Genomic DNA, 22,801 nt, shown 5'->3' on the forward strand with positions numbered 1-22,801 from the left:
ACCTCAGGCTTCGGGGGAAGTCTCTTCCTCCTGCTGGCCCTTGCCTTTGCAACCGTCCATTCTTCTGCATTATTGGCCCCCCCGCTCCCTTCTGCATGTGCTGGTGGGAGAATTTTTGGCTGTTTGGCCGTGGGTCCGCTGCAGACTGCGCTTGGAACCAGCTATCTAGCTCCTTCTCTGCCTCCCTGATGTTACACAGCCTTCTCACCACCTCCTGCAGCTCAGCCACCTGCTGCAGGAGGTCCTCCACCTGGGCACACCTTTTGCAGGCAGGTCTGCTGCCTGTCCCTGCCCCAGGAGAGAGGTCTAGGCACTTCCTGCAGCCTGAGGTCTGCACTGCAGCCTCTCCCTTCAGCAGTTCCATCTGCTGGGGTAGGTGGTGCAGACTCCCCAGCTGGAGCCACGGCTTTTACCCTCAGACGAGTGCCCACCATTCTACCTTGAGGGTCAGATATCCTGAGTGGGGGAAACAAACCTGTGCTTCTAGGCTTCTAGGCTATTAAAACAGAGCCTAGAAACATTTTTAAAAAATAATTCTCACAGTAATTGAACTATATAAAAATAGTTACCCTGTATCTTAGAAAGATTAAAAAAAATCAGATTAAAATATAACTTTATGTTAAATTTCTGTTAAAATTTTCAAATAAATATATGCTGAAAAGTTTTTCCTAACACTGAGGACATACAGGCAAGTGCTGGCATGAAACTTCATAAAGACATTAAGAAGTATGCTTCCAGTGTGTCTTCTCCGCAGACTTTAGTCGAGCCAATTACAGCAACAACAGTTTGGCCACATAGGCTTGCCTGCTAAAGGGAAAAATATAAGCACGTGCCAATACCTATTTTTGTCCATGTAAACATTTAAGCACATGAATAAGTTACAGAGATTTCAGTACACAGTTGGTGTTCTGACAAGCATCCCACATTGTTAGATGGTATGTATTTGGTGGAACTTACACTGATGTTTTGAATCACTCATACCAGTATCCTTTTACTGCAAGCAAATACATACAATTCCTTCCATAAAATTGTCAGGTTCCATTTTAAATTGATTTGTTTGGGTAAAAAAAAAAAAAAAAAAAAAATCTGTATTCCTATATAGATATCTACAGAGTTCTCGAATTGAGACTCAAGCGATGAGACGATAGCCAGGGAATAAGTGAAGGAATAAAAGTTTTAAGGTCAACAAAATGTTATACTTAAATGAGTAATGTAGACTTTCAGAATTCATCTAGCTTGAAAGTATTGCTATTTTAAAAGTACATATTTGTTTATCATTTGTTTTGCTTGGAAAAACAGAGTAGAATAAGCTGACTTCCTAAAAACGATTTACAGCTATTTTAGATTTTATTCCAATTTAACAATATTAATCATAGCACCAAATTGTGTTTTGGATTCACCAATTCAAAAAACCCACCTGAAAATTTATGTTCTTATTAAACAAAGGAAGTCACACAGCTTTTAATTGAAAATAGATGTGAAAACATATAGGAAGGAATAATTTAACCAACTGGAAGAAACAGGAATATATTGATTTCTTTCAGATATAAGAAATCAATATACATAAAGAAACACACACGTACACATATATATACACATGTATACATAGTGTAATAGTTAGAACAGGTATAAACAAGAACAAGTGAAAAATCTTTACTCCAGAATTTGGTTTTCTACATTATGGTTAAGAAAGTATTAACTGTGGAATAATATATATATATTTTCCAAAATAAAGACCAAAACAGAACACAAATAAGTATACTAATTTATTTCTTACCAGATCCAGCTATTACTGAAGCCATAAAACATTCCATTTACTTTATTTCATTTGCAAAGCATGAGAAGAAATAGATTGTGAACACATACGCACTTTGTAAACAGCTGCCCCTCTCTTGGAGGTCATAATTTCTGTGGTAAAAGGGAACTTCAGGCAAATCACCTTCTTCAGATATTTAGGCAAACTGACTGACTGTGACTGAATCAGGACTCGTGATTTCTACAGTTAGATGCAGGTAATCTCCATCTGCTGCCAGCAAGCCTGAGATGATAACATCTTTGGCACATGAAGATGCCTGATCATAGCCTTTGTGGTTACAGATTAGCGTAGAATCTGATACCTGGGAGGTGGGTGAGGCCCTTGATTATATTTAGCTTTTTTTTTTTTAAACTTCCTCTCATGCTAGCAGATGAAATAAAATAGCTGTGTTACTGTTGTAATGCGTATTATTGAGCTCAAGCGAAGAAAGCAGTTAAACCAACCGGCTACTAAGCAGGAGAGAAAGGTATAACTATTCTTCTGCTGAGAAGATGTTTTTGATTACAGATTGAAGTTAGTCCCAACCAATAACATTTGGAAAGGGGGTGCAAATTCCTCTATCACTGACTGCTCTTGGCATGCAAAAAGAGGAGAGGAGAAAAAACAAAACAAACTGAAAACCAGAAACTAAAACGACCTCTAAGTTTAACTAGAAAAGGTGATTTCTAGACAAGCTCTGAAGCTGCACTGTAATGCTCCTGGACCCATCGTGGATTTTCTTTTGATGCTTTCTGGTTTTTAAAAATATATTTATATATAAATATTTTATATGTCGATATAAACAACATATATATATATGTAACATACAGTATTATATATTAAACAGTCTTGCAAACATTCAGTAATGGCCATTCTTTTTGAGATGAAATAAGGTGAAAGCTTGCCTATATAAACATTCTGGTTCAAAATAAAAGTGGTTGACGATGCTCCGAACACACATCCACATTTCTAACATAGCAGAGTTCAGCTATTACAAGAATGGACAAATCATATACAAAGTTTAACAACATGCAGAGCATACAACGTTTTCTAGATAAGAACTTTTCAAGCTGACATCAAAGGGAAAATTAACTCTTTCTTGTAAAAGTCTCCAAGGACTTGTTACCTTTGAGGAAAAAGGTGGAGAGAAAGGTTAGTGTTAAATGAGATGGTTCTCTATAACTGCCTTATATGAATTGGCATGCATTCATGATCTGTATTCAGGTACCTGCTTTTTAACCCCACTATGTACCCCTATGCACCGCTTCACTTTCCTCAACAGTGGTTCAGTATTTATCAGAAGTTAGCAGAAATCCCCAGCGTCCCACATCTTGTCATCACAGGTAAGTTGGACTCTTGAAAGCTCCTTGAGTCCTTTCTTACCACTGTGTAGTTAACACTTCTTTGCACAGCCACTGCCATTTTGAAACTCTTAACACATCACTGAGAATGAAAAAGTGCTCCATGCGCAGCTACCAAAAGTGCTGGTAGCTGTGAGTAACACAGAGGCTTGTGATGAAGGACCTGACGTGCCAGCCTCTAAATGTCTGCCATTTCCCCAGTGTCATGTGGGGTTACATGAAGAAGAATATGAAAATGCAGACAAAGAAAAGATGAATCACCCTATAGCAGCAACCTAATCTTGTAATGCTTTACTTCTATCCATTCAAGGCTCAAGAAAGATAGTAGTTGTTGGTGACCGCTGCACAGGACATTTATGACGACCTGCAGTGGATACCTAACTTCAGTATGTTGAAATAATATGTACATCTTCAAAACTCCAAAGCTTGTAGTGATAACTTGTGTCTCTACACACAGTGCTGCAAAGCAGCCTCTGAAGATTACAACATGGATGGTTTTTGTTCAGATGCTGCTCAGTTTTCTCTGGACAGTTCAGCTTTAAGGCTGCATCTGCTAGTAAAGAGATGCTGAAAGAATTGTTGTAAAGCATCAAACCTCTGGAACTTGCAGTAGTTTTTAAGCCTGGGATTCCCTGACTGCTCTGGTCTAATGAACAGACTCAGTACTCTTATTTGCCACCCACAAGTTGTTTCTTAATAAATAGAAAAAATTCTCAGCTGTGCATCAAGGCCTTGTTGACTACCCAAAATAATCACCTACATGAATGTAACAAAAATAAACAATGCCAGACCTTTTAGGAATTCTTGCTTGCTCCCCCTAATAAAAAGATCAATTTACTGGCACAGTCAGCATTCCTTACATTCTGATAAACTATGCTTATCCTATATTAAAAAGGCTGCTGATGATCTCTTTCTCTGGGTACCATTATCTTTTAAAAGGTTTTTTTTTTAAAAAACATAAGTAGCCGCAGAATGAGTGTGAAACATGTTTGGGAGTTGGAAGATGCGATGGTGATTACTAACTAAAACATTCGAGAAGGTACTTTAATAAACTGAAATGATAAAGTGGTGCATTCTTCCTAATATCTGGAAGAAAACAGGATGGAAGTTCATGTATTTTCAGGAACTCCTTCTATATTTACTTGTATATATTACAAGACACCTAATACATTTTCTTTGAGGAAAACACACATTCAGAACATGATTTTATCTGAATTATTGCTACAACTTTATTAATATTAAGCATAATGAAGAATGTGAATTCACTATGTTGCGTGTATCAGTGGCAGTACTACTCCTTGCTGGGCAGAATAATCCTAGGCTATGTGCTGTGGCTGATACACAGGGTTTTGCCTACATAATACCTACATGGAGGTATTATGGTACAAAAATTAGTTCAGTGCTAATATATGGGATTTGTTACAAATGTTACATATATTTCCTAAGAATTAAAAACTGTATAGTATGAGCAGTCAGCATACAGGAACACACTGGCTATTAGATGAAACTCCTCCCTGTTCTAGAAGTGAAAACATTTAATATACTATGCAAATACCATACATAGCTAAGGTTTCTGTTAGGGGACAAGGATCAACTCCAGATTTTTTTATTTTATTATTATATTTAAAGCTTTTAGAGCACCATTTAATGACTTGTTGGCCTAAGTTTTCCTATTCATAGCCATACAGCAAGCAACCACAGTTGTCCTTGGAGGGAATCAAAGGAATCTGGTTCCCGTCAACCACTCTTCATTGCCACATGGAAAACTTTTCCCTACAATGGAATCTTTTTAACTGGGGCTACATCTATTAGGATGCAGAAGAAAAATAATGGAAAAAAAAACCCAAACAAAACCCAACACAAATGAAGCATGAAGTTTGAGGAATTTGTTAGAAAGGACATCGGAATGGGAGGTATTTCTCAAAGTGGAACAGAACTTTTCTGTTGCCTACACCACCACCGACACTTATTGGGAGGTGGAAAGCTTCTGATGATGATATGAATACACAAGCTTTATTACTGGATATCGTGCTTCACTGGATACCATGAAATCTTTTCAGTTTGCCCAAAGTAGCAGGCCGTGGTTAGTGGCACTGCAGGTACAGGTTCTTCAAAGAAGTAGTATTACTGTTAGCAGAATGAAAGACTTCAGGGATTAATTCTTTCCTCTCTTTTTCCACATGTTTTAAGACCATAAACATGAGGCACCTCCATACCTCATTAAAGTTGTTAGAATAGGGAGCTCCTTACAATTTGCTACCCAGGGCGTGCTAGACTGCAGGACTGCTGTACATTTGTTTTTGAGGTAAGACAATAATCCATGTCAAATTGGACAGATGACATGAACATGGAGGAAGTGACCAGGATGAGAACAATAAGGCCTGAGATCAGATTAGTGATTATGGTCACATTTCTGAAGGCAGTCAGAACACAGGAGGGCATGTCTAATTTTTGTGATGAAACAGGAAAAACACCCCAAACCAAACACCTCACTTATAAATGCTATAGGAATACACCTTACTATTACTTGCCAACATTATTCCCTCTGGTATTTCCTATTTCAGGAAAGGAATAAAACATCTATCTGGAAACCAGGAAAAAGGTAACCCTACCTTTCAGTGACAGGGCTCTTTTTGAGCACTTTCTGAATTTAAAACTCAATTTCAGTCACTTTGAAGGTTTTGGTGCCATATACAAATCATTACAGGCATATGGAAGCTGGTCTTTCCCCGTTATCAAAGCCTGCTCCTTCCTGCACTGTTTTAAAAGATTTGAACTGAGAAAAAGACAACCTTAGTAAAGGTATTACTGATAAAAAAAGAGCAGCTAAGGCTTTATTCACAAGTCTAGAAAATCTCTTAAGCTTTGGACTAAGTTAACATTTTAATAAAAAAAGCAAAGGTTATTTGATAATAGAACTACAGATCCAGTTCTAGTCAAGATATGAAAATAAGACATGATAAATGCATGTGCACTGACAATGGAGAGGCGGCAACGAAGCCCACTGTCAGGGAGAGCAGGAAAGAGCTTCTATTGGAAAGATGGAAAAGAAGCCAGGAAAGAGAGGGTGGAGACCTTTATCTGGTACACACACTGTTGTATGCTTGCCAAAGGTGGTAGCTATTTTGATCACACAGTTGGTGAAATAGCAAGAATATGAAAAGGATACTAACCCTCATAAACACAAGTTGATGGCAGACAGTCTCAAATGGGGAAGAAAATATCATTATTTATCACAGTATATAGTATCAATAACTTAATTAGGGCAAATGGTTGTGCTTATCATCCCCTTCTGCCGTGCTTCTGGGAGCCTACGTGTGTTTAGGAATGGAAATCTGTCTGGGCTCGGGGATGGCAAAATCACCTGTCTGTCTAAATCATTACAAGGATTTGAGCACGTGTGTATTGTAGATGCCCAGACCGGCACAATTGAGAAGTCATCAAATGCATGATCCTCAGCATCCTCTTGATTACCAACCGTAGCCCAGATGAAGTTTCGGCATACCCTACTGCTATCCTGTAGGGCTCACCAAACAGGCATGTGATTTAAACTCTGCCAACTGTCCCAGTTTTGCACAGTTCTTTTCTTGAAAGCCATCTTCCTATGTTTTGTCCTAATATAACACAGCACAATATTCTTCTTGTCTCCTAAGCAGTATCCCTATCAACTTCCATCAAAACATCTATGTCTTGTTTTAGGATTCCCTGTATCTTTGCTGTTCTCTCTCCTGAGGGCTGTGAACTAAATTTGACTTGACTGTGTGTCAGCACTGAAACACAGAGCTTCCAGTCTCTAAAACCAGAGTCACACAAAATACTTAGTCCTGCTCCTTGGGACAGGATGCAATGTAGAAGGAAGATGAGTAACTGTCAAAATACAGCTTGTAGCATGATGTGACCACAAAAAATGCTGCTAATTTGTAATTTCCCGGAAGGTGAAATTACTAATGATTCCAGTAGGGCAAAATCACACAGCAGTATACACACTTACATGAATTTCAGATTTAAAAACTTTGCTAAACATTTATATCAGCACACAGAGTTTAGGATAGTTACTAAAATTGTAACTGCGATCAGGGAGCATAGGACGAAAGAAAAACTGCCTGTTTGCCCATTAGCTGAGACAAATCCAAAGCTGGAAAAGCCTCAAACCTCTTAGCCTGAAACATTCCACTTTTTTTTGCAAGTGAAAGAACAAGAAAATGAAAGAAGTAGATAAGCAAGAAGAAGCTACCTGACATCATCATGTCTAGAATAAAAAAAAAAAAAAAAAATCCGTTATGTCGATTCTAATCCAGTCACATCAAAGTGATCACTGTTCTCTACTAATAGCTGAAATACACTGAGAAGTAGTTATTACTCCTTCTCATTGCCATAGTTATTTGCAGTACTAATTTAAAGCATTTTTTGCCCACAAAACTTTACATCAAGGTAACACTATATTTATAAGAGAAGACCAATTCACAGCTTTATTTTACCTGCACCACACAATGATGCCCCAGTAGCTACTACTAGAGAGCTAATTGGCCCTGTAGTTTAAGCCTAGCAGCTCATACTTAATCCAGAATTTTGATGGCGTTCTGGTTTGAACACCAAACTTCAAGTTGTTTATGGCTTTGTTAATTTTCAGGACTCCTTCCATCAGCTGAGAATTTTAATAGATTCTTCAATAAAATCTGAGAAAGGAAATCAGAGCTTGTTCTATTGGCAAAGGCTAGAACAGCCGGAAAGGAAGAGAAAGTCTTCATAACTTTGCTCTGGAAGAAAGAGTTGACAGAAGTGGCTTTGAGGTATCAAAATGTGGAGAATATTTTCAGGATATGTAGACAATTCCGTTGCCAATTTTGACTCAAACATTTCTTCAGCAAATACTGACACAATTTAGCTTCAGGATAGGATGGCTATTCCACTGAGGTGATACATCCTGGTTGGTTTTTGTTTGTTTGTTTTTAAGCCAAGCAACACAAATGAGCATAATGGATTTTTCCCATCTCCACACACTTGCAAAAACACTAGGAAAGTTCATTTTAAAAAAAAAAAAAGACACAAAGTGTACAAACTATAATGGTTTACAGCTCCTCTCAAGAGCCGACAGAGTTGAAGCAAGCTTGAATTGTGGTCTTGTTCAAATTACAGGAAAGAGTAGCCAGTCTCTATAGACACAGTCTTAGTTAGGAACGAATGCTAGGCATACCATCACAACTTAATGTGAATTACTAAATCAAGGTAATTGTGTCATGGAAAAACAAACCATACAATAGACAGTCAAAAGATAATTGCGAAGAACGTGTACGCAATTCTCTCTCTTTTTACAACTGTCTGAGTTTAGTAGCTTAGTTGTCACGCATACACGATAGCAATATCTAACACAGTATGTATCTATTGAGACCAATTGCCTTTCCTGTAATTTGGAGAAGAGTGCTACTCAAGATCACTTCAGCTCCTGAGAGGCTATAAAAGGGAATATTCCTCATTCAAGTAAGTGTGTCCCTGTATATGCCCTGTTATCCAAAGATTATTTCTTTATGTATCCTTTGTGGTCTTATCCAAGAAGATTAGGGAAAGTTAGATGAAGTATATTATACTGTGTATAGAACATACTAAAATAGGTAGCTGTCCATTTCTAATAATTTCCTCTCCAAAAAAACCCAACTCCAAAAATGACAAAGCCTTCTTCATACATATTTATATTATGGTAAGGGAATAGGAAAAAAAAAAAAGAAACTAGAAAAATGCAATTCATGGGGAAAGGAACTACTATAGCCTCAAAACTAGAAAAATGCAATTCATGGTGAAAGGAACTACTATAGCCTCAATTGATTGTGCTTCTTCACTCATGAAAATCTGATATATTATTCAAAAGCAACTTCTTTTTAGAAAGAGTTGGGGAAACATTCTGCCAGTGCACAAAAAAACCCAAACCCCAACATAATAAGCAAATTGATCCCAACTTCATCACTTGAACTGCTAGGAAGTTGGTTACAACTAAGCAAAGAAAGCTTCTTTTTTTCCCCCCATAAGAGAAATACACTTTGCTTACAATAATTACCAAAAAATTAAGATTCTTCTGTTCATTGTTCAAATAGATCAATGATTCTTTAAAGAAGCCATCTTTAAGTCTTACCTCAGCTGTGGAAACAAAGGAGTCCGTTGATGCAATGCTTAATGTATCTCGAAGGCAGAAATCATCCGTATTATCCTTTACAGTAATGTCTGTATTTTTATCTTTAAAATAAAAAAAACCCCAAAGCTGATTATTAGACTATCAGAAAATTCCATTTAAGTCTTGAAAGTGTGTTTCATGTATACTTTAATGCAGTACTTCATTTGGAAGGCACAACATTGTACTACTATGACAGTAAATTCTCCTATGACCCGCTAACATATATAAAGGTGACTGAATTTTTCTGTCTTTAAAGTGGACTTACAAACATCATCTGCAATGAAGAGAGAGAAGAAAAAAATATTTCCCCAGAGGTTTTGCCTTTTCTTTGATAGACTTCTGAAGATCTCTCTATCTAAAGATATTACTTTGTTATATTGATCTAAATCATCTGTTAAGTTTTTAACTTGACTGTGTTATATAACAAATGCTCAGTGTTTTAGTAACCAAGAAATACCGTTCTAAATAAAAGCCATTAATAAAAAACAGGTTTCAGCTTCACTTGAATTTGTTTAATTTTCTACTTCTCATGCCTTTTTTCACTTGCTGGTTCTTCAGGAGAGCAAGTGAAGTTTTTAATCTTCTCTGTATCCTCTTTCCCCAGCAAGCTTTTCCACGGAAATAACACATCCAGAAGCATTTCCTGTAGCACTAGAATTCTTAATGCCTTTAAAATAACTGATATTTTATGCTTAAAATCATGTGCAATACAGTCTCTCTCAGTTTTCCTTTATTTTATTGTCAGATTTCAATTGTTGCACGTATTACTAGCATACATGGTTTTGTTTTCACCATACAGAAACACTTTCACAGAAGGATTAAATTCATAAGTCAGTAAGTCAGACTTTGGCTTGATGTGCCCCATACTACATTCTCAGTAGAGCACAGGCATTTATTTTGGGTTACTTTACCTTCAGACATTACACATGTGTTGCTAAAAGTCTGTTTTATTTCCAACAGTCAGCAGCAACCAGCTACCCAATGTCATCCAAATCTGTTGCTACGGCAATACTTCATAAAAAACACCATTACATAGCAAAGGGGCCAAATGCCAATATACTGGAATGGTTTACTCATCAATTGAAATGCTACAAATCCACATAACTTAACTATTATTTCGTTGGTTGTTATGGTTTTATTAGTTACGGACTTGGAATGACAGCTCAAAAGTTGCACATAACAATAAATATCTGTCTTTGAGACTATTCACTGAGGGGAAAAAATTATTAAAAGTTTGGACAAAGATTTTACTAGATTGAGTTAGGCAGATTCCAACTTGTAATCACAACTTCACCGATATTCATATGAAAGTCTCTGATTTTTTCAGATCATTCTTAATAGTTTGTTCTTTTTTCTGACCTCTTAAAACCGAGAGGAAAAGTACAGCAGCAGCCAAGTTGGTTGAGAAACAATCACATACTGGAATCTGAAGAGCTGGAACAGAAATCCAAACTGTGGTTTGTAAAGCATTTGCTTGAGGTCTGGTAAGAGCAGACAGGTAACATGATGTTTCCTTCTTATTTCTAGCTCATAATTTGCATTAATCCCTCTCTAACATTACATTAAATGCTTTCCTAATATAACTTTTTCACATAAGCAGTTGCTGAAACTGCAATAATACTGTTAAACATAGGGTAGTACAGGGATATATAAGCCCGGTTGCAGATTTTTCCACGGAACCTGTCCTTTTGGGTAAGTTGTCTTCCATAATAAATTGCAATTAAAACAGCAGTTTCTACATCTCACAGTTAGAAAAGCCCTCTAGCACCTGATTGAAGTACAATCCAAAGCTGATCCTCCCAGTCTGTAGGCAACATGCAATACTTACGTCATGAGAAATAAACAGCTATATTCATAAGTAGCAATGCAAATTACAAACTCCTACGAGAGTAAAGCATGGGCCATACTGATAAAGACCTTACTGATGGCTTTAATGAAGATGTTAAGGTAAGGACCCAACTCTTACGTACACACAGTGCAGCTGTCAAGCAGTCTCATATATCAACTTATTCACAATCCAAGAACATCTCCACCACTCTCATAGGGAAGTCCTAACTATACCATGGACTGAAGCCTCAAAGCCTTTGGATATTGTCTGATAATTACCGTGCTGTTATATGTGAGTTCATAGCTCAGTCACAACAACATATCCCCAAACTGACACTGAAGTATTTAACACTGGGCTATGTGATTGATTACATATAAATGGGAATAATGCTATTTAACTAAAATTTATTCTCCATATATGTAAAAAAATATTTGGTAGAAAGGAAGGAACCACAGAGTTTCCAGCCCAGAATACCACAGAATCAGAGGTTCTTCTGTAGAGTTTGCATCCAGCCTGCTACAGATTACATGAAGCTCTAGAGATAATAAGATTTTGAATACATCTATATTTGCTGAAGAAGTCATAATTCCAAGTTTTCTAATATGGGCCTAAAACTGTTACCTAGCCAGTATGTTTTTAACATGTTAGTTGAATATGGAATATCTGTGTTTTCACTCAAAGACAATTCTCACTACTACAAAAAAAGGCACAAAATTTGCATGTTATGACAAAAAAAAAATTGATTAAAAAAAGGTTGGTAGTGCTGACTGAAACAATACCTTTGGCAAGTGACACGTGCATACAAAGCACAGCCTCCCCAAAGAAAACAAAACAGCCTTGTCAGCTATTTCTGACTTTCTGGCCACCACCACCCTAATACCCTAAAATACCCTTAGCCAAGCAGGTGCTTATCATTACCTACACTGTGCAGAGAGCACACTATTATGAAAACGTTAGGGTGAAAATTAAGTTACAGCTGGAGTACATTCCATGCAAGTACCAGGAGAACATTCTTAGACACAAGAACATGAAAAAAAAGAGACAGCAGCACAATGAGACTCCTGGAATGAACAGCTGCAAGAGGAACCCACCCACCAGCGGCTGCAACTGCTCGTACAGTCATCCCTAGTTCTTATGTAGTCTAATACCTTCAGGAAAGGAATACTAGCGAGTATGTGAGCTTCAAATATACTTTACTTATCTGAGAAGCCAGGAAGTTATTTGGGGTTCATTTATATTTGTAAAGAGGATGAAGTAGAGTTTCAGACTTGATACTGACAACAGTAATTGCCTTAAAGACTCTTGGTTGTAGTGCCTTAAAATGCATACATGGTTCTACAGTTAGATTAAGGGTATTAAAAAATACTAAGAATATGGAGTATTGCCAAAGCTTGTGAAATTAATCCTAGCTTTACAAAAGATTTTGCAAACAACTATCTAAGCAGGCTAAAAAAACCCAAACCAGAACAAAGCTACTTTCACATCTATTCACGGAGCACTAATCTAGAATATTTATTTTGCTCTGGTAGGTTCGTGTGGTAGGACAGACCACAAAACTAACCCTCTAAACTCTCAGAGCAAAATCTGAGCTTAGAGTCGGAACTGCACACAAATTAACTTTTTAGCATTCAATTGGGAAGTATTCACCTTCACATAATGTTTTAAAATCCTGAAAACTGTTTATATGTTATGTTCCCTCCAACCCTGAATGAAACATGGCATGAGTTCGCAAGTGAGTTTGGCACTTACATGCAGCAGTTAAAAAAGGAAAGCAGTTACCCACTGGCAAAGAACTCCCTGGGAATTAAAGAATTTAGTTCTCAATGCCACCGTTAAAACCATGATTCCCTATTCTCCCCAGCCCTCCCACTTCAGTGGAACATCAGTGCAGTTATACATCACAAGCAGGAAAAGAGGATGAGAACGGAGAGACTTAATAGACTGAAGAGGAGAAAACCTTGCAAAGAAATCCACTTAAGAAAAGTCAGGGTACCCCAAGAGCAGCAGGGTCCCTGTACTCTGCCAGGCTACCACCCAGTCAGCCAGTGTGTTGTGTGCTAGTCAGGCCCCTTAGACGTGTGGCTTCATGCCTAGACAGAGGAATTACAATAATCAAGTTCAGAGAGCACAGAAGCATGAACTACTACCTAATTCAGTTTCAAGAGAATGTGTCACAGTCTTCTAGCTAGTCACAAGCAGCACAGTGGTTTGTCACCACTGTTGCTGAAGCATCCAAAAGCATATTTATGTTTATAAATAGTCATGACTCAGTATTGACCGAATATTCATTAAAAAAATCAGTCCTACCAAGTAGCTACTAATGTATTACATGAAGTCTTACACGATGCACCTAGAAAGCACTGTATTTTACTTTATGTCGTATTTGTAAAAAGAAGACAATCCCAATCTTCAGATGGCACCTTCTGATGACTGGGTCATATAGCAACAGGTTAAAAAAGGCAAGCCAAGAATGAAGCAGGGTGCCCACACAGACCATTCTGGATTTAACAGTTATTGTTAAATTATGTGTTTACATTTTCCAGTAACACAAACATCTGGGTTCAAGAAAGTGCCTATAGCTGGAGGCATCTCACCTCACTGTGTATAAACAAAGCTGTTACTGACTTCAGCCTAAAAATATATTTCAGGTCAGGGTCTTTTAAAAATAACTAACCAAATCTTGTACTCTACCAGTACATCAGCATGTATCACGAGTTAAACGTGTCTCATGGTTCTTTGTTGGGACCACTCTGATAAAAACTGAAGTGACAGATTCCTCTAAAAAAACCAAACAAACACTCCTCCCACCCCCACCAAACCCACAAAAAGACATTCCAGTACTGTACAATCATCCAGCCTGGCCGTCAGTATGTGTGCACACCTCCAGTAGGCCCCCGTGGTGAACACACAGCTTCTGCTCACCAGTATTTGACAAGGAACTCAGCAACCAAAGCAGTGGTCTAATGGAAAGGAACAACTGGGGAAAACGGAATATGGGACAGCACCAAGTACTTAGTATTTGCGATTTCACCTTCCTCCTAGTACTTACAGACCTTTTTCAAGGTAAGCTTCGGCTGAGCTAACTGCTGAGCCTTCAAATTACATCTTTAACAAATACCTTAGCAGTTTTCATGCAGCGAATAATCTTCCGGTTTTGCGCAAACAGAAGGCCAAATTTTACTTCCTCAGTAAAAGTTGACTCAACAGAGCTTTCATAATTGTTTCCAAGTACAGCTGTAATCTTCAAGGTCCACATAAAAGCCTTCCACTACAATACTCTCACACAGGTATAAAAAGGCCCATTTTCCAAGACACTGGATGCTCACCTAATTGTCATTCTGCAAAACACAAGATGTTCTTCATTCACAGTGTTCTGTATTTATTACTTTGATGTTATTCTTAAGACAAAAGGAGTCCAGCTGATTAAAAGCTGAATTAAAAGCATGTGTACAGATGACAGTAATAGATTCTTCATGCTTAAATATAAATAAGTAGAGAATGCATATAAAAACTGAATAGTACAATCCATTAAGTTTATATACAAAAGCAATAAAATCCACCTGAAAACTGAGAGATACTGATTGGCAATATTTGTCATCTGGAAAAAGATGCAACTTGCCTAAAATAACCTTATAATCTTCAAGAGATTTTCCACATACTGTGGAAAGAAATAATAGCAATTTCTGGGATGTTTATCATAATCTGGTTATTTTCGGACCTTCAGGATACTGACTTTGTCCATGAAGTTATATTATCTGCTGAGCACCACATGTTTGATGATGTATAAAACAAAACAACATGGCTACTGCTCTTATATTCTAAAACAGTAAAATCGAACACCTTGAATGTTCTCATCTAGCAAAGGCAAAGACAGCACAAAATGCTTGTGCTTAAGTCTTGTGCGTAAGTCAAGTAAAAATCAAATATACCTAAGAAAGGAGTTTAAGTATAATTTATTTCCTGTAATCCATAGACACAGGTACATTAAATAACTCAAGAGTATTAGGAAATATTATATAGCTTTGATATTCTGGAATGGTGATAAATCAAATTATTCTTTCAAGATTTAAATCTGCTAAACAATTCTTCCATACATTTGATAACTGAATTGGGATATTTTCTAATAGTTGCAATTTTTTTTTAAGCAAAGAAATTATCAAAAGGCTAGAAATATCATTTTGTTATAGAGAATGTGACCTGTGAAAGCTGTCCCTGAATCATTGTGGAATGCTTTATTGTAAAACCAAAATCTCAAAATGGAAAGACCTCTCACCATGAGGAACTCTGCAATTCAAATCTCAAGGAAGAGGCAGACACGTGCTGCTAGATTGCTGAAATCTGAATTTTAAGAAAATAAAGCAGTATCTAATGTGTGTTTTATAACCTGAACTAACACATCATATGCTGACAGCTGGGAAATCAGCGTAGTAAACACAAAATAAATGTATGCATATGTTCACTTCTCTGGTTTACTGCTCTGACTCTCTGCTTGACATAGACATATGATCCCAAAACAGATTTGAGATGTATATCCTGTGTAAACTATGTGTCACTGTTAGGTCTCTCTCCCTATCATACAGCTTTTCGTTTCTTTGAAAATGTAAACTTATTCGTAACTGCACATTATAAGGCTCTACATTTACACAGGGTTACAATTTTCTGCAACTTCTTTTCTTTACCCTAAAGCTAAAAATCAGTGGATCTTCCCTGATTTTAAGGTTTAAATCCCTATCTTTTACAGAAAAATTTGATTTCTGACCACCCTCCTGTTTTCAAGTCTAATAGTTTAGATAACAGTTTCTGTACTTGTGCTTGATTTGAGAGAGGAGATCTGGCAATCAAGTTTGCTCAGCTGTCTGTTCTGGACAGAGTCTATTTAGATGGATGTGCAACACAAAGTTGTCACTGTTTCCTCTTCATAGGGGTACTCTATTCTCCTGTACTTCAGAAAGCATCACATCTATTTTGTCCACAGCAAAGTCTAGTTTGAATTCCAGTGCTGCTTATTTTCAAAAGTAGGCTGTCCACTGGGGATTTATAGCACAGCACTCTGAAGACTGCCAGATACCTTAGTCATCAGATTTGAACGTCACTGCCTTTTCTTAGTTCTTCACATCCTAAAAACAAGCACAACCTACTGCTATTTTTGCACAGACACTTTCTAGTGACAATGGAATGGTCTGTTAAACCACATTCAGTGTGATAGTACGTTAACTCATTGTGATGCAGAGCACATTCAAAATGCAGTGTCATAGTTACAGGAGAAGGAAGTACAAAGTTAACTTTGAGGCTTACACATCTAGAATTATCTCCTTTAATACCTTTCCTATGCCAGAGGCCTCCATAAGCAGGGTAGGTAGAAAAGTCTTCTCACCAGACTTGAGAGAGAAGTCTCAAAAGTAAGTGAACTCATCCCTTTGGCCTCAGTTCTACTACACCTGTGTAAATCTATTGAAATCAGTGGGTACTTAAAGCAAGATGTTTACACAAGTGCATTACTAGCAGTATCCCTTGCTTCTTTCCAAGGCAGTTCACTGCCACCTTCATGGCTTTCCCAGCATGCATCTCCTTATAGAAGAGCAGACAGTAGCACACACAGTGATGAAGAAGGACAAGAATAACCAGCAACTGTTGCTCAGCTCCTGAAACTTGTTGCTTTATAGTTTCCTAATTTGTTATATAAAAAAAAAAGGAAAGAGTAAACAATTTAGTATGCTAGCATATAGACTATTTTGCTGGACACAGCACAAGGGTATGGGACCATCCAAGATGTTCTCTTCAAAGTAAGACTTTAAACACAAGATTGATGGAAAGGTTTTTCTTTAGCCAGTATATTATGCTTCAGGGATGTTGACATTTCAAAGCAAGTGAGACAGACTGACAAAAGGAACCCCATATTAATTTGTTCTTCCATTAAAAGAAAAATATACTGTCTAGCATAGAATCATAGAATCATTAAAGTTGGAAGAGACCTCTAAGATCATCGAGTCCAACGGTAGCAGCTTGCTAATTCCACTTACGTGTATGAAGACAGTATCAGAAATGAAAGATTGATACTTTTCTATCCTCGGAATTAATAGAAAGATAGAAAGACAGAACCAACTATGTAACTGGTGATCCTCAGTGAAATAAACATCAAAAGATGCAAATATATACATTTGATTTGGACTATCATTTGGATTCTGTATTCAGAATGGAGACTCTAGCATATTTGACACAGGCAAACTCTGCAAGGACAGCATAATAATCCTAGTCTTCACTTGAATTTCAGGGCAGAACCATCTTACAGAATTCTGCAGACTCCAGTGAAACTGCTCGGGAATGCAACTGGCTTCTGCAAACCCAGCTGCACGCAGCATACAGTTTAAGAACCTAAATTAGCAAGACACATGCTTAACTTTAAACAATAAGACTTAAAGAATATCTTAAGTACCCTACTGATTGGGGCCTGCTTGCATTCCACTTGCCCCGAGAGTAGGAAAAAATGATATAAGAATCCTTAAAAAGTTGTACTGAATGAAGAGTTCTTCCTCTGGACCTTTAGTTTACTAAACAACACCAGTTACCAAACTTAAATTAAAAAACAAATTAATAACACTATAAGGTTGCTAAATGCATTAGTAACAACGTATTAATACTTGAATTACAATGTAAGTAATGATTAGTGCAACCTGACCCTGGAAGATAGCTCGACACTGATTAGCAGCTACTCAAACAGATGTAGTTAAAGCTGCTATCTAGTCAATATATTAGTTATCTGTGGTAAATTAAATAAAGCAAAGTTTGAATATATAAAGAATGTACATAGTTTAGACTATCTGGAAATATGTATATGTTTACCTTTAAATACTTGCAGCATATCTGCATGTAGAACAAGGGCAGCTTTAAATAGCAGTAGAGAGAATAAAGCCTGGTGTGATTGACATGTGCCCTTGAATCAGCTACACTACAGCACTTTGCTACAAACAGGATTATTAGGTAAGGTGGGACATAGTGACAGACCAAATATCCCACAAAAAATTAAAGAATTGACAGTGATTTATTAAAAAAAAAAAAAGTTTAGCTTGAGCCATCAAAAGGGAAATAAAACACATCTCAAATCCAGTTAATTTTTGTAAGTTTTAGTAATTAACTGCATAAATACATGCATGAGAGAAAAATGACACACAAATAATAAATTTTACTCCCTCTGTTGTTATTGTTCACAGAACCTTTTGCTATAACTTTCCACAAAAATAGATTTACTCCCACATATAGGTTCAACTTTGAAACATTTCAAGCTGAAACAAAAGTTTAAGATTGTAAGATATAAAAAGGCCTTTAGGAATGAGAATGCTTACACGAGCCACTTGAGTCTCCCAGCTATAGGGTAAACAATTAAACCCCCCCCACACAATTAAAAAAACCCCCCACAAACTATATGCCTGGTAAATAAATGTATTGCTGTAGCGATGGGGTATGGCTAGTGCTAAATAACAAGCCCAGTAAACAGCAATCGTTGAAGACTGTGCTATGTGGATACGCTACAACCATTTATGCCAGGCCTTTGACTTAAATGGCAGCAAGATTTAAACATAGTAGACACATTAGTTAAGAAAAGTTGTTAGCTTTTGCACGTGTGCACACAGACACAATGTTTTCATTTTAAACCCTTGAAAATAAATTGCAGACAGAAGTTTATCTATTTTAGTCCTAACTGAACTATTGAATTAATAAAGGAACTATAGTGCAGAGAGCTACATTTGCGTGTTTTATACGATTCTGTCAATATTCCATTTTGATATTGTGCTCAAAAGTAATGAGAAAAGCTCAAAATGTTGTTTCTCCATTTTCAAGACTAAGCTACCAAGCTAAGAGAGCTGATTACCTTTGAAGTCTTTTCAAACTCTAAACTATCACTGTCTCTCTCTCCCCCACCCCATTCTGGCTCTCCTTCCTTCCTTTTGCCCAAGAATGTTTCAGACAAGCCTCTTTAAAAACAGACTTTAATGCAAGAATAAATTGTTTTAGTAGAAGTTCTGAAACAGGAATTAGCCCTATGGGCCAAAACATGTTCTTGATCATCAGTTTATATAACCTCACACTGCGATACTCCAGCCAGAAAAATAAACACTTATCCCGCCCTCACTACTTGCCATCTGTCTGGTATGATTTTTCCTGCCTCTGGAACATTTATACTCACAATGTGTATAAACACATAGGAGTTAAGCGTATATACATCCTTTTTAGTAAGAAAAAGAATTTGTAAACTATAACTTGTTAAGAATATACCACAAGAACATGCGAGAGGGTTAAAAAAAAAAAAACAAACCAAAGCAACTTTCTGCCTTTGGAAAGCTGTTTCCACTTATTCCAACACCACTTCTCATAAGTGTTCAAAATGAAGGCAAGTGGTTATTAAATCAAGCCCTGATGTGTGGGGAAAATGATCACTTTTCTTTACGCAAAAAAGAAGGTAAATACATGTACTTTTTAAAAAGGTTTAAAAAAGAAATGGAGACGCTATTGACTAAAACTAAGCACTAGAATGGCCAACAAAGATGCAAAAGGAACGCTTGAAAAATATGCCTTTAAAGTAGCGTTAGTTGTGTGTTTGCTGTTGTGGGGCAAGTGATAAACACACAGATAATACAGCATGCATCAACTAGTCCTACTTGAATAGTATTGTGGGGCACTAACTGCATAAACTGCTGTACAAGTGTTCCTTACTCATGTAAGGAACTGAAACACCTTCATTATATTTCCCCCTTTTTATCAAGGATTTAAAATTGATGGGCAGAGAAGAAAGGAAAAAGAGGGAGCAAGGAATTAGAGTTTGCCCGGGTAACTATGTGGAACCGGCAAGCTCATGCTTAAGAAGAGGTCTGGGAAAAGAGACGATTGCAGCTGTTCACGTGTTGTAAGGAATGAGCAGAAACAGTTGAGAAATAGCAGATGGATTTTGTGTCAGGAGGACTGAGCAGGGAAGCACAGGAACAGCTAACTGAACAAAGTTTGGGAAATTAAATCAGGTAGGTGGATTGTGGCTCAAGTATGAGCAGCCTTTAGAGCTAAAAGGAGGAATAGCTTGTATTTCATTTGAAGAGAAGCTCCTGAGGGAGAGAGACAGCTTAAGGGAAAGGAATAATCTGGTCAGAAAAAACAAGCAAAGGTGATTTTTATAAACAACAGCTGAGTCCATGTCAGAGAAGCAAGTTTTAAATGGACAAGGCAAGACATGAGAACACAGCAGGAGTCAAGAAGTGAGAGAGACAAGGGCTTAAACAGGAGTTTTGGTGTGGACAGAAAGAAGACAGGTTTCAGAGATGCCGTTTAAGGAAAAGCAACAAGGTGTATAAATAGCCTGCTGGATCTAAGAGCAAAGCTGTTTGGCAAATGGTAACGAGGCTCCTCAAAAATCAGAAACAGACTCTCTTTCTGATCTCATTGGAAGTGTTTTCGGGAATTTCTATCTGTATCACCCCCCAGCTAACATACAGTAAGTGACCTTGAGCTCTCCAACGCTGGTTCAGTGTACAGTAAAATAGATTACCCTGAGCCACTGCTGAAAAGACTTCAGCTAACCCATTTTACTATGCAATGAAATGGCATCTAAGCTTCAGCTTTTAAGATAAACACAAACATACACTCCAGGTTATCATATCCCGACATAAAGATACACATTATCAAATACTGATCTTTTTCAGTACTAGTAACTTCACTGCACGTCCACGCACAGCTATTTTGCATTTTTAGTATAGTATTACCAAAATTAAGAGTACCTCTGAGAAAGCCAAGCATTATAATCTTTTCATAGACACAACATTTCCAGAAATATTTTTGTTTACAGTTTTAAGTTGAACTTTTAACTACCAATGTTACTCTACTATTCAACAGTCTGTGCTTAGGTGCTTTCTGGTAAAGAATTTTGCTGAAGATGATTTAGAAAGAAGGCATTATTATTATTAAACAAATATGCCTTTAAAGGAAAGTCTTAAACACTATTGATAGCAGAAGACATACTATCCAATTCAAACATCTGCCCTTTGAGTATCTATTGTGGGCCAGAAATAAGGAGTTGCAGCAATAAGTTGCAATACAAGAGACCTCACAGTAAAACGCAGTAAGCTTCAGCAGTCACTGAACTTCCACACACTGTAATAGCTAAATTATGTTCAAAATATGCATTCATTTTTTTAAAAATAGGATTGGAATAACTTTTCTGGCTTTCAGAATAAAATAACTTTTCAGAATAAAGTAACTTTCTAAGCTTTTCAGACTTAGTAATATTGTTTTCTTTCCTTTATAAGAGCATTTTGTGGGATGAATATACTTCCACACTTAAAAAAGAAAAAGCTGTTGTTTTGTTTTGATTTCAATTCTGTTTCTGCCACTAGAAAAAGGCTTTGTCCTTCTCCAAGAAATGAAGAATTCACTTAGTGTAAATTTATCTTCAAGGAACACAAAGCAAGCAAATTTTTCAAGCTATCATAAAAAGTTACGCTACTTCAAAATTATTTTATAGTACCACTAGAGCATACCTAAGTGAATTATTACGAATTGCTCACCTCCTCACTGGAGCCTGAGAATTAGAAACTTTTCTTGTGCATAACCAAATAAAACATAATACTCTCAAACTAAAATTTTTCCATTAACATTTCAGAAGCAGGAAGGAAAATACAGGCCCTAGATATTCATCCATGGACAGTAAAACATTATAGAAGTCACCACTAGAGCATACCTAAGTGAATTATTACGAATTGCTCACCTCCTCACTGGAGCCTGAGAATTAGAAACTTTTCTTGTGCATAACCAAATAAAACATAATACTCTCAAACTAAAATTTTTCCATTAACATTTCAGAAGCAGGAAGGAAAATACAGGCCCTAGATATTCATCCATGGACAGTAAAACATTATAGAAGTCTGTGTTAATAAAATATATAAAAATGATATTTCAACAGCTTCATTGATTATGCAAAGATTTTTTTCTTTGTTTTAAGGGCAGCTGGAGAAAAGGTTTCTAATATGTAAATATGTTCTCCAAAGAGTTTTGTCACTAGGTTAAAGGCTGTGCTCATTCTCTCCAAAATGCCAGGCATATCTTTGAGTGTGAGAAGAAAATTAAAAAAAGAAACACACAAACCTTCCAACAAAACCACCCAACAACACAGACCTTTTTGAGAGATCTTGTACTGCAGTAGCTCAAACAATTCATTTGTTTTAAATTGTATAATTAATATAAAAAGTAAATATTTTAAAAATAAAAATGTAATCAATGTATAGGTTTTAATATTATTATCGAAAAGTTTAGGGGCCAGTGTACACAAGTCACCATTAGTTTGAGTGCCAGCATTCCTTTTTACAGTAGAAATCAAAATAATAATATGAAGTATTAGGAATTCAGTACTGACAAGGAGCCCTACAATTTGAGAATTTTCCCCTCTGACCTGCAATTCTGCTTGTAAGTAAAGCTATTGTTTCTTTCCTAACTCTTTGCATTCCTCCCGAGTTAGCTTGACTAACATTTCAGTCTGCTACAAAAGGGGGGGGGGACGAGAGGAAAAAAAGAGAGGGAAAGAGAAAGAGGAAAAAAGAGAGAGGGAAAGAGAAAGAGGGAAAAGAGAGAGAAGGGAAAAGAGGGGGGGGAAAGGAGAGAGAGAAAGACAAAGGAAA

General features: G+C 36.9%; 1 protein-coding gene across 1 annotated transcript in view; it reads right to left on the reverse strand.

Moving 5' to 3' along the window:
• MIGA1 (mitoguardin 1) overlaps positions 1 to 22,801 on the reverse strand; it is a 46,108-nt gene that overhangs the window by 12,503 nt on the left and 10,804 nt on the right. Inside the window, exon 7 of the mRNA XM_009287265.2 lies at positions 9,281 to 9,381. Within this exon, the coding sequence (XP_009285540.1) occupies positions 9,281 to 9,381 (101 nt within the window). The remainder of the gene's footprint in view (positions 1 to 9,280; positions 9,382 to 22,801) is intronic.

This window comes from Aptenodytes forsteri, unplaced genomic scaffold (genome assembly GCF_000699145.1).
Source record: "Aptenodytes forsteri isolate BGI_AS27 unplaced genomic scaffold, ASM69914v1 Scaffold119, whole genome shotgun sequence".
Lineage (NCBI taxonomy): Eukaryota > Metazoa > Chordata > Aves > Sphenisciformes > Spheniscidae > Aptenodytes > Aptenodytes forsteri.